This window comes from Panthera uncia, assembly GCF_023721935.1.
Source record: "Panthera uncia isolate 11264 chromosome C1 unlocalized genomic scaffold, Puncia_PCG_1.0 HiC_scaffold_4, whole genome shotgun sequence".
NCBI classification, from domain to species: domain Eukaryota; kingdom Metazoa; phylum Chordata; class Mammalia; order Carnivora; family Felidae; genus Panthera; species Panthera uncia.
Window position 1 is genome coordinate 68,277,637 of NW_026057585.1, and position 12,000 is coordinate 68,289,636.

The 12,000-nt window shown below is 45.1% G+C and overlaps 2 protein-coding genes across 6 annotated transcripts in view; one reads left to right on the top strand and one right to left on the bottom strand.

Annotated features, from left to right (window-relative positions):
* Positions 1-6,032, top strand: part of EFCAB14 (EF-hand calcium binding domain 14) — a 39,917-nt gene extending 33,885 nt beyond the window's left edge. For 2 of the 3 annotated variants that reach the window (XM_049617228.1, XM_049617230.1), the window contains one exon: positions 1,362-4,833. In XM_049617228.1, coding sequence (XP_049473185.1) covers positions 1,362-1,537 — 176 coding nt within the window. In that variant the 3' untranslated portion in view covers positions 1,538-4,833. Of the gene's footprint in view, positions 1-1,361; positions 4,834-5,741 lie in introns of those variants that run through there. The other variant, XM_049617229.1, reaches the window with a different exon arrangement.
* A 739-nt stretch (positions 6,033-6,771) lies between these two features.
* TEX38 (testis expressed 38) lies at positions 6,772-8,283 on the bottom strand. Of its 3 annotated transcripts, none has more exons than XM_049617251.1 (2): positions 8,245-8,283; positions 6,772-7,520 (listed from the first exon to the last, which is right to left on the bottom strand). In XM_049617251.1, exons 1-2 carry the CDS (start codon positions 8,246-8,248, stop codon positions 6,913-6,915), a joined length of 612 nt encoding a protein of 203 aa, XP_049473208.1. In that variant the 5' UTR covers positions 8,249-8,283; the 3' UTR covers positions 6,772-6,912. The 3 variants fall into 3 exon arrangements, with proteins under 3 accessions (XP_049473208.1, XP_049473207.1, XP_049473209.1); XM_049617250.1 differs by lacking the exon at positions 8,245-8,283 and adding an exon at positions 8,154-8,236; XM_049617252.1 differs by lacking the exon at positions 8,245-8,283 and adding an exon at positions 8,154-8,234 and having other exon boundaries at positions 6,772-7,441.
* Positions 8,284-12,000: the final 3,717 nt, after the last annotated feature.

A 12,000-nucleotide genomic window follows, 5' to 3' on the forward strand; every position in this document is an offset into this window, starting at 1 on the left:
TTATTTATTTTGGGGACAGAGAGAGACAGAGCATGAATGGGGGAGGGGCAGAGAGAGAGGGAGACACAGAATCGGAAGCAGGCTCCAGGCTCTGAGCCATCAGCCCAGAGCCCGACGCGGGGCTCGAACTCACGGACCACGAGATCGTGACCTGAGCCGAAGTCGGACGCCCAACCGACTGAGCCACCCAGGCACCCCCCAAAAAAATTTTTTTTTAAATAAAAAATAAAATGTATAATCCACATTGTACAACCATCAGCATTATCTAATTCCCCAGAAGAAATCCTGTACCCATTAAACACTCATTCTCTATTCCCCCACTCCAAGCCCCTGGCAACCACTAATCTTTCAACCAAAATCTTTGGATTTGCCTGTGCTGGTGTTTCATATAAATGGAATCATACGATCCATGGCCTTGTATATGCTTCTTTCACTTAGCCTGTTTTCAGGGTTCATCATATTGTAGCATGTAGCAGTATTTCATTCCTTTATATGGCTGAATAATATTCCATTATATGGATAATACTACATTTTATCCATTCATCAGCTAATGGACATTTGGATTGTTTCTGCCTTCTGGCTATTAGGAATAATGCAGCTGTGAATATTCACGTACAAGTTTTTGTATGGGCATATGTTTTCATTTCTTTTGAGTATATACCTGGGAATGGAATTGTTGGATCATACGGTAATTCCGTTTAACTAACAATATGCTATAGTCTGTTTTACGGGCTCAGCTCCTATCATTAGCTCTTGAGGCTTCTGCAGTCCTTTTTACCTGTCCAACATAAGAATAAAATCTGGAAAATCTAAAAGGAAGGCCTTGGGGAGAAAGCCCAGCCCACTCATTTCTCCTGTGATTATCTGTCACTGCTTCTATTTTGGAAGGATAGTGCCATTCAGTAATTCTTCTCATTCGTAAAGGATCAAGAATCATCTTTCTAATTTAGTGAGATACTGAACTTTATCTTTTGGAAACAGAGTCTGCAAAGTAGCTTTTCTTTTAGTGCTTTGCATTCAGTTGAGGCTGCTTTTTAAACTGTTAAGTAAATTTGGGGCACTTGGGTAGCTCAGTCAGTTAAGTGTCTGACTCTTGATTTCGGCTCAGGTCATGTTCTCACGGTTCATGAGTCCAAGTCCCTCATCAGGCTCTGTGCTGACAGTGAAGGGCCTGTTTGGGATCCTCTCTCTCCCCCCTCGCTTTCTGACCCTCTCCTACACACACACACCTGCGCGCACACACGCTTTCTCTCAAAAATAAGTAAACTTTAAAATAAACTAATTAATTAAAATAAATAAACTGTTAAGTAAATTTTAGCTATATGTGTAGACATACACATTCTGTAATTCCTTTTTAACAGATCTTCAGGATTTATTCCAGAAGACTGGCCAGGACATGGATGGAAAGCTGACCTACCAGGAAATCTGGAACTCCTTAGGTTCTGCCGTGCCAGGACTAGAGACTTTGAAAGAGTTTGATTCTGATGGTGATGGAAGATATTCATTCCTGGAGCTAAGGGTAGCTTTAGGTGTCTAGTCTCATCAGGCATATTTTAGAAATGCTATATACCCAGGACTACCTAATATCTATTCACCTAACAAGAACAACTGTTTTACTTACCAATCAATCCTCCAGTCCTCCAAACTACCGTAGCAGACACATTGTCACCTTTTAACTTGTTTGAAAAAGCTATAAAATTATTTTTTTTAAAAAAAAGGCCATTTTACTTATGTGATATTCAGAAATCTCTGATTTCCTAAAACCAATAAGATCTTAATTTAAAAATTGCCAGAAAAAAGTCAAGCTCTCTTTTTTCCCTCTTTCCTTTTTTTTTTTTTTTTTTAGGGAAGGAGACCTTATCTTTTAAAACTGGAAAATGTGTATATAGAGAGAATAAGCCACCTTTTATATTTCACATAAATTTGCCTTAAATTAGCTGCACTTTATACAGACTCAGAAAATGTCTTTCCTTTAAAAGGTAGACCTTTTCTGTTTGTAAATATTTAAAATGAAAGAAAGAATTGTGCATATTTTGTGGGAAGTAGGAAGAATGGTTTGAAACAGGATGTGAACAAATGACTTGTTATTAAAAATCGCTGATCTGGTAACTGCGGAAAGTATGTCCATGTCTCCTTTAGGTGCTGCCACGGGGTTTGGCCTGGAAGCTGGAGGAATAGATTTGGGGAGGTGAGGTGACACGGTAGCACAGTGCTGCCCCCAGGCTCAGGAAAATAAGATTCTGGCTCTTTGTTCCTGTCCCCTCAGCTAATCCCAACCTCTGAACCAGAGAAGTCTTGTTGGGGGTTTTTTCTCACTTTTAATCCTATTTCAGTGTTGATGAGCATAAAAAGTTATCCCGTGGGGAGCTACGTTTTCCCCACTGAGTGAGCTAGATTATCTTCACCCACCCACCTAAGTCCATCCTCAAGCCAGAGCTGACCGCCACCTCTGATGCGGTCTCCGTTCTGAGGGGCAGGGCAGCACTTTCACTCACTATCACAGCCTGGCTACCCAGGAGGAGCCTTAGAGGATAGCTTTGCTCCTCGTTTTGACCCAGGAAACTCCTTGAGGTTTTACCTGAAGGCTTTTACCAAGAAGAACCTCCTACGTTCCTCTGTGGCCTGAAACCAGAGAAGTTGTGAAATGCAGCACATGAAATCCTGTTAGGTTCCCTACCAGTTGTCAGCTCAGAAGTGGCTACAGGGGTTCTGTCCAGAGGATGCCAAACCACGTGGAGCTGGCCTGGACCAGGCGCTTCACTTGATGGCAGCAAGTTTCTTCAGATCTCATAACAAGCAAGTGCAATACTTCTCCCTTTAAATATTTCCGTAGGCCCCCAGAAAAGTAGGAGAGGTCCCCAGACCGGAAGGAATTACATCTGTGTGTGTGCTGTGCTGTTCGTAGAAGCAGGCTTTGGGCAACACAAAAGGAAAAACTTCACGAAACTTAACTGGTGCCGTAGGCCACGTCAGGGAGAAACTACAGGTTTCATGGCATAGACTTCTTTAGTAGAGCTCATTTCTATTTTAACTTTATCCAAGTTGCCCTGTTACCCATGGTTGCAGTCGCACACTCTTAAACATTTTAGGGCTGGGTTTTTTCTTTATATGATGTTCAGTTTAGTGTTGGCTAACCTTGATTTTTTTTTTTCTGAAAGTATTAAAGTTTAGTTAAAGCAAGATGAAGTCTTTTCCCATGAATGTGTCTGCTTACCTCATAATGGCTTGTGCTTCTTTCTGTCTTTTGAAAAAAACAAAAAAACAAACTCCCTTGCCCATCTGAGCTATTTCACTTTCTTGGAAAGGTTAAAATATAGTATAAAATTAGCCTGGCACTTTAGGTAGCTTGAAGATAACTCTTTTTCTTCTGGCTGCCTTCCATGCCCACCCCTTTTTAAATATATATACCCTTACAGATTTTGTAACAACCAAATAAAATTCTAGCAATAAATTGAATTATACTGCTATATTTGTATATACTGTACCATAAATAGTATGTCTGTACCTGGAAGGTATTTTTTTGAGAACTGATTTATATGAAATATACTTGAGGGTAATGTAGCTTGTCCTTTTTAGTTTCAAATTCTTATTCATAGGCAGATACTTTGAGGACACCTTAACTCTTTGTTGCCTGTACTTTCTTTTGTACCAGATAGCTATACCTGGAGAAGTCAGTTTTGTTTTTCAGTTGATCACCTGTCCGTCCCACCTCCAGCTTATCTGGCTAGCTAGCATTGCCCCAGGGCCAGCTGTATGTACCTCTTCCCTACCAAACTGGCGGAGGTGTTTCTGCTTCACTCGCAGATGAATCCCTTTGCCATAACTGCTGCCCTGTCTCCCAGGCTGAAGCAGGGCATGTTGAACTCTTTTGTTCCAGGTTGAGCAGATTCATTGGCTTAAGAGTTTTATAAGCCACTCACTCAGTGTTAATTTGGGAGTTTTATTTGTAAGTGGTCTTAACTTCTCCAACCTGGGACTTCTGAGCTGTAGTCAAGCCTTTCCTGCCTCATCTCAGGGGAAGATTGGATTTTGGTTTTTGTTTCAAATACTTTTACCTTTTCACTCTGGCAGCGCCTACTGCTGCTGCTTTCCTAAGTTACCCAAAGCACTGCTTCTTGGCCCCTTTTTTTTCTTTTGCCTTACTATCTGGGATAATGTTTACTTAGAGAGCCTCCCTATAAATCAGAGGACCAAAAAGGTATTCTAGGAAGAGAAGAATCAAAGGAATAGAGAACCTAGCTTAGGGGTGACTGTAGTGTCATTTTACGGGCAGAGAGGGACCTGGCATTTAGGAATGTGTCTGATACAGCAAAGCTGAAGAGGACACCCTTCACCTGCCACCAACAACTTTTCCTTCCATTGGTGTTTCCTCACTTTATGTTGCTTTGCTGGACGTAACCCTGTTGCCCCCTACTACTGCGCCAGTCTTGCTCGTCACAGTTGAAGACTTTGACGGTGATGGGCTCATACTCATGATGGCCTGCTGTTGAGTTGTTTTTAGTGACAGCTTTTGTTTGCTACACACCTCATTGGCTTATGAACACCAGCTAGATGTGGTTCCTTCTTTCATATCCAAACCAGAACACATTTGGGTATTCCTGAGACTTATTACAGAGTGTGTGTTGTTTGTTATACGAACCTAACCTACCTTGTTGTTTTCTCATATTAAGAAATGTAAATCTACTTTGCTTTAGTGGAGCTATTTTGGTACTGTATAAGCAATTTTGGTTCTATTTAGGGAGTGAATTCAAGGTCTCTATGACTTAAGCTTTGCTTATTTCATATAGGTAATACAGCTATTTTAATTTATCTAAATAAAACATTTCCTTTTTCTCCCACTGTGTCTGTGACTAAAGGTCCCCCTCTCCTCCGACCTTCAATTACTAAGGAAAAAACCTTTGATCCTTATATAGACTCCCTCCTTCCAAAAACAAGAACTAACAGATGGTAAAGAGTCTGCTTTAAGAACTGCAGAATCTGCCCTAAAGTGAAGGCTGCTGCTTAGGCGTCTGCAGTGTTGAAGAGGGTGGGGCAAGGGAAGAGTGAGTCCCTTCCCCTCTCTGTATCAACCAAGCTCCACTTAGGTCTCCATTGATGTTTTGTGTTTGGGGTTTTTTTGGTTCTTGGGAGTTGCTTTTGTAAGATTCAGTGGAAGAGCATGTTTACAAGGAATGTTCCACTGCCTTCTAAAGGGGTAGGGGATGGTGGGAGAAATCCATTCCAAGAGAGTGGTCATATAGAGGCTGGGGCTTTTTCATACACTGAGAAAAATTAGCTCTGCATGTTTGCTAGGGTTCTGGGATTTCACACACAGAAGCAAACATACACAATCGGTGGCCTTTCCCTTCAGGAAGACTACAGAAAGCTTAGCTCATTTACAATTATGGTGAGATGATTTCTTCATGCCTAAAGTGAAGGGGAAATTTTATATCCTGGGGGAGAGCTGGGGTTTCTTATCTTTAAAGTGGGACCAGGGCACCTGGATGGCTCAGTCAGTTAAGCGTCCAACTTCAGCTCAGGTGATGATCTCACGGTCTGTGAGTTCGAGCCCCATGTCAGGCTCTGTGATGACAGCTCAGAGACTGGAGCCTGCTACTGATTCTGTGTTTCCCTCTCTCTCTGCCCCTCCCCCACTCACACTCTGTCTTTCTCTCTCAAAAAAAAAACCAAACATTAGAAAAAATTAAAAAGTAAATAAAGTCAGACCTCATAGCCAGTATTCTCTTTGTCTCTTCTTTTAGGATTGTTTCCAAAATGTACAAAAATATCCCCATGTAGTGGATATTTACTTTTGGAGGGTCCATGGATGCGTTTGAGAAACATTTTAAAAAGAAGAAAAAAAGGAGGGGTGCCTGGGTGGCTCAGTCGGTTGAGCATCCAACTTCAGCTCAGGTCATGATCTCATGGTTCATGAGTTGGAGCCCTGCATTGCACTTGCTGCTGTTACCACAGAGCCCGCTTCGGATCATCTGTCCACCCCCCACTCCCCCCCACTTACACTCTCTCAAAAATAAACATTAAAAAAACTTTTTTTTTAAGATCAAAAAAAAAGTACATTTTGTGTGTAATTTTAGGGGGTTCAATGACCAGTCCTCCTAAGCCAATCCATGGACCAAGTTAATTACACCCTACAGACACACACACAATCATTTGCCAAGTGTTTTCTAACGAGACTTATCATTAGGGAAGGGACACTATGGGGGATGCTGAGAAGACCAAGAACTTTGATGCCAGGAAGATGGAAATTTGAGACCTGGCTCTGCAGCATAAAAACAATATGGCAGATGCCCTTGGAACCTGTCTCTTCCTTTGTAAGAGGAGGATTGTGATGTCCATTTGGCAGTTTTCTTGTATTAGACATAATGCAGAGACACCCATAACTCAGTGCATCATCAACGTTAACAAAGAATGCAATTCAGCCAGCAATGCAGTGTGGCTCATGGATCTCATGATGACTTGTCTGTGACGTGACCATGACCACTGTGAATCGCCATAGCTCACGCACCCTCAGCAGCTATCACTCTTGTGGCAGCTGTGCTTAATGTCACACAGAACAGCAGTGCCTTTGGATACCTAGCCCAGGGCCTGGCATGCATTTTTGGTCTCAAATACTGAATAGAAGGATGTTGAGCTCCATTGTGTCTCCCCACAGCCAACCCTCCTGTTCCCATTTATGAAGGTCCCGTTGGTGACCTTCAGCTAGGTTTGCAAAGTGCCCCCATCAGACAGGGCAAGGACACTGCCCTCCTAAAGACAAATAAGACACAAGGGAGCCTTGGACTTTTTTTAGTCTTTCATAATGTGACATCCAGATGAGTTCTGGTCTGTGTGTCAATACCACCTCTCCGAGGTTCGCTCCATTTTCCTGCTCTGCCCATAATACTTCCAGCTCCCACCCTCAGTGAGAGGTGGCTATAATTCTGAAGCAAAAGCCTTGGCACTGAAGCAGTGGTCTTCATGGACCATCGTGGGGAGGGAATGGAAGTGGACATTCCTTTCAGGACAGGTGTCCAAAGGGTAGGAGACCGAGTGGTTCAGCATTGGGGGCAGGTTGCACAGGGAAGGGGCAAAGGGCACCTCCTGAAAGATGGGCACCAGGAGTGGGGAGCTGGTCCGGGACTGCAGCACTGGGGAAGGTAAAGGCTGCCCGGGGACCAGCTGCAGTGCAGGTTGTGGGGGGGCAGGGGCCTCCACCTTGGGGCTGCTGTCTTGGGCAGCAGAGCTCCTGCTCCCAGGGATGTCCAGTTCCCACAGAGGATCTGAATTCTGGACCTCAGTCTCGGTCTTGGTGACAGCAGGGGGAGGGCCTGTGTTGACAGTTGTGTTCATGCCATAATGCCGACGCTTGTTAATCCAGTACAACAGGGGGCTGTAGGTGAACGTGGCGGCTCTCATCACCTTCACCCACTCCTGGGCACGCTCTTCTCGTCGCAAGTTCTTCCTCCAGTGCAGAAAGAGAATGCAGCCACCGGTTACCACAGAACACAGCCCCAGGAATCCAAAGTACAATGAGACCCATACTAAGGCAATAAGAAAGAAAAAGAGGCAAGCTGGCTGATAGCTCTAATTGGGGCCTGAGCTGTTTCTCATTCTTTTCCTTAAACCTTTCATCAATTATCCCATCCACTTAACCACTCTCCGTTCCTCCCTTCCCTCATTGACTTGTCTCATCATTCTCTTATTTAGTCAATGCTAGATTTCCAGGGAGGTTAAGAGGCCATCTTTAGTCCTTTACAGATAAGGAAAGTTAGGTCTCCAGGGGGCATGACCTGCCCAGGCTTGGTCAAGCCTCTGATTCACCATCCTGGCCCCATCCAATCCATCAGATTGAGAAGCCTTACCAAAGGCAAGGCCCATCAAGGAAGTAAAAGTTTATCAGCTGACAAGGACATAGGTATCCCATCCCATTCCACCATACCGTTACCCATTCAGCTGTGATAGCCCTAGGGTATTCATAGAACCCCCCCCTCTGGTTCCGCAGAGAAACGTGATCTCTGCCCTCAATCCTTAGTTTTCTAGAGGAAACTATATCCTAACTGCTTAGCACTCCTCCAGGCAGGCAGCCACCACCCCATCCAGGTAAAACGTTTACCCTGGGTGCCTGCTCTGAGCTAAGGCACAAAGCAAGGGGCAGGAACTGAAGGGGCATTTACCACCAGGGAGGCTCAGGTCCTCCCGCTGGGAATCCATAATTTCGAGCCCTGGTACCCAGCTGATGGCTCTGGGGAGAGGGAGCTCACCTACCCATCTGCCTAGCCAATAGGAGTCCCTGTAATGCTCAGCCCCATTGTTCCCTAAAGGTGAGGTCACTGAGTTCTGAGCATTAAACATTCCAGGGGCAGGGCTTGTGAAGCCTTGGGTAAACGAAGGAAAGGACTCTATCCAATGGTGTCCTTATAGGCATAGTGTGTCTCTACTGCCAGGGACTGATCCACCCACTGAATTGTCTGTCCCCCACCCCTTACGGTGAAGAGAGGACCCCAGGAAAGGGACCCAGGTCTCTCAAGGGTCTATCCATGTTGCTGGGCTTTAAGAAACAGTTGATGGATACCTGTCGAAACCTGTTCAAGGGAACTAAGTGATCAACACCTCAGTCCTTGACTCTTACAATCTCTCTTTTGTTTAGTTACCTTCCTTCAACAAGTGTTAGCCAATCTTTCCTGAGCATCAGGCCCTGTAGGAGCTCCCCACCATCTGGCCCTACATGTTTTTCCAGCCTCACCTTCCTCCCTATCCTTTACATACCTTCCCCTCTGACCAGGCCAGACTCTTGAACAGACCCTGCCTATTCACATCTCTGGACTTTTGCTCATAATGCTCCTCCACCTAGGAGTGCCCTCCCCACTTCCCCCCGACTGAACACCTACTTACATTTCAAGGCTCAGCTTAGCCCCCCAACTCTGTGACAGTTGTTTCTGTTGGCTTCCCAGAATCCCATCATCTCCAGTTTGAAGGGACTTTGACAGCTGCTACTCCAACTCCTGTCAGATGCTTGAGGCCTGGAGGTAGACCTCTTCCACCCAGCAGCCAATGCTTCAGGACTCACCTGAATCAGGGACTTGCCACACTTCCCATGGCAGCTCAGTCAGAAAGCCCTTCCCTAAATGAAGCCCAAGTCAGCCTCCCTGCAGGCACACCCCTGGGCCTAGCTCAGCTTCTTGGCACGATTCAATTCCTTCTTTCTAGTCCCCTAGCCTGTGACTATTCAGCACAGATTTCCCTCCAGGTTCCACTTGCCCTTGGCTCTCCTATCTCACTCACTCCTGCTTTTCATTGTCTTTGCTGATTTCTTCTCTTTTTCCTGACCTCTCAATGTCAATGTGCCCCAGGGCTTGGTCTTCAGCCTTCTATGTATATTCATTCCCTCTGTGATCTCATCCAGACTGTGGTTTTAAATATTATACATGCACTGACTGACAACTCACACTTTATTTATATCCAGCCCAAACTGCTCCCCAGGACTTTGAACTCATTCACCTAACAGCCTGGTTGACATGCCTACCATTATGGGGATTAAGTCTATTACGTTATCTCAAACTAACATGCCCCCCAAACTTCTGATCATCCAGCCTCCAAAACCTACCCCAGACTTCCTCCTCTCCATAAATGGCAACTCTGTCCTTCCAGTTGTTCAGACCAAGAGCCTGTAAGTCACCCTGGACTCCTTTTATTCTCTTGTGGCCACATTCGCTCCATGAGCACAATCATTAGGCCCTGCCTTCAACACACATCCAGAATGTAACCACTGTCCCATCACTATCACTTCTTTCTAAGCACTGCCCTCCCCCACTTTGAGTGCTGGTCTCCCTGTAGGCTGACCAGCCATCCCCATTTGCCCTGGACTGAGGACGTTTCCAGAACAGCAGATTTTTGACACTAAAAACAGGAAAGTCTCAGGCAAACTAGGACAAATTGGTCACCCTTGGGAGAACTTCCATCCTTGCTGCAGCTCCCCCCCACCCCACCCCACCACCGCCCACCACAACATGCCCTGTATTTCACCAGCAACCGGAAAGAGGCTTTTAAAAAGTAGATTTAAAAAAAAAAAAAAAAGTAGAGCATGTTACTTCTCTGCTCAAAACCTACATTGACTCTCCGTCATACTCAGAATAAACAAAGTCCTCAACCAAGGTCTACAGAGCCCTAAGTGATCTAACTACCCCTTCCCATACCTCTTCACATAAGAACCTCCTTGGTGTTCCAAAAGTAGGGCAGGTATGCTCCTGCATCGAGGCCTTTGCACTTACTCTTCCCTCTATCTGGAAGATTCTTCTCCCAGATATCCAGATAGACGATTCCCTCATTTCCATCAACTCTCCGCACAAGTGTCCCCTTATCTCTATCTCTCTTACCCTGTTTTGTTTTTCTTCATAGAATGTATCATCACCTAACATTACAGTTGACCCTCGAACAATATGGGGGTTAGGGACAACAATCCCCTGCACAGTTGAAAGTCCATGTGCAACTTTTGACTCCCCCCAAACTTTACTAATAGCCTACTGTTGACCAGAAGCCCTACCAATAACATCAATAGATTAACACATATTTTGTGTATACAGTATATGCCATATTCTTACACATAAAGTAAGCTAAAGAAAATGTTAAGGAAATCATAAAAGAAAACACATTTACAGTGTTGTAAAAAATCCACGTGTAAGTGGATCTGCACAATTCAAACCCGTGTCGTTCAAGGGTGAACCGTTTATTTTTTGTCTCTTACCCCACTAGAATGTAAGCTCCATGAATAAGTGTAAACAAGGAAATAACTACCTAAGAATTTCAGATAGAATTGCTATGAAGAGAATAAAATAAGGTAGTGGGATAAAGAATATAAAGGGATAGGGGGCATCAAGAAAAGTCCCTTTGAGGTGCTGACTTGTAAACTGAGCCATAAATGATGAGGAGGGAGCCTCATGCAGATCCAAGCAGAGGGATCAGCCAGTGCAAGGATCCTGAGGCAGGTATAGGTCAGCACACTTGAAGGACTTACTAATCTCAGAGTCTACCACACTACTTCCAGCACACGTCAGGGCCCAGGGCCAATCTCCACGAGTATAGGTTAGCCTGAGAAGAGTTGAAGATCCTGTCCCTGCCCCAGAGGAATCCACCATTCAGGAAGGGTTTCTACCAGGTAAGACCCAGACAGGAAGGACTTCCATGAAGACAAATTGATCAGTGCCATCGTAGGAGGCTTGTTCAGGGCCCTGTGCTGGGAGCGGGACACAGAGATGTTGATGTCACTGTCCATAACCTCAGGAGCTCCCACTTGGTTCAAGGGGATGAAGAAGACTGTGGTGGAGTACCTGGGTGGCTCAATCGGTTAAGTGTCCCACTCTTGATCTCAAGTCAGGATCTCATGGTTTGTGAGATGGAGTCCAGCATTGGGCTCTTCACTGACAGTGGGAAGCCTGCTTGGGATTCTCTCTCTCCTTCTCTCTCTGTCCCCCCCACCCTTGTTCATACACACACTCTCTCAAAATAAATAAATAAACTTAAAAGAAGATGGTATTGGGTCAAGAGAGAGGAAAGAAAGAGCATTCCAAGCATCAAAAGCAGCCAAAATAAAGACTTGTCAGGGACAGACCCAGGTGTCTCTTTACGGAGGAGGGTAGTTCAGTTTGGCTGGCGCTCAAAGTGGATGTCAGGAAGCAGAGGGAGACAAGGCTTCGGAGGCAGCTGGCATCTTGCAAAGAGTTCAGTCCTTGGGTAGAACTTAGACAAGTTCTCTTAATGACCCTCAGCCTCAGTTTCTTCATTGGTAAAATGAGGAAAAAGCCTGCCTCACAGGGTATGAAGCAGTTAGTGTCCTGCACACAGAAACCCAGAAAAGAGAAGCTGTTACTGTGATTCTAGTTGATGAAAGGGCCTTGGATGCTGAAGGACAACTACTGCGGCGAGTGCCAAGAGAATCTGAGAGGGAGCAATCTCCGTGAGGACCAGCAGCAGGCCCGAGCGGCTTTAAGAAGAGACTTGGAGCGCACAGACTGCTGGACCCGAGCG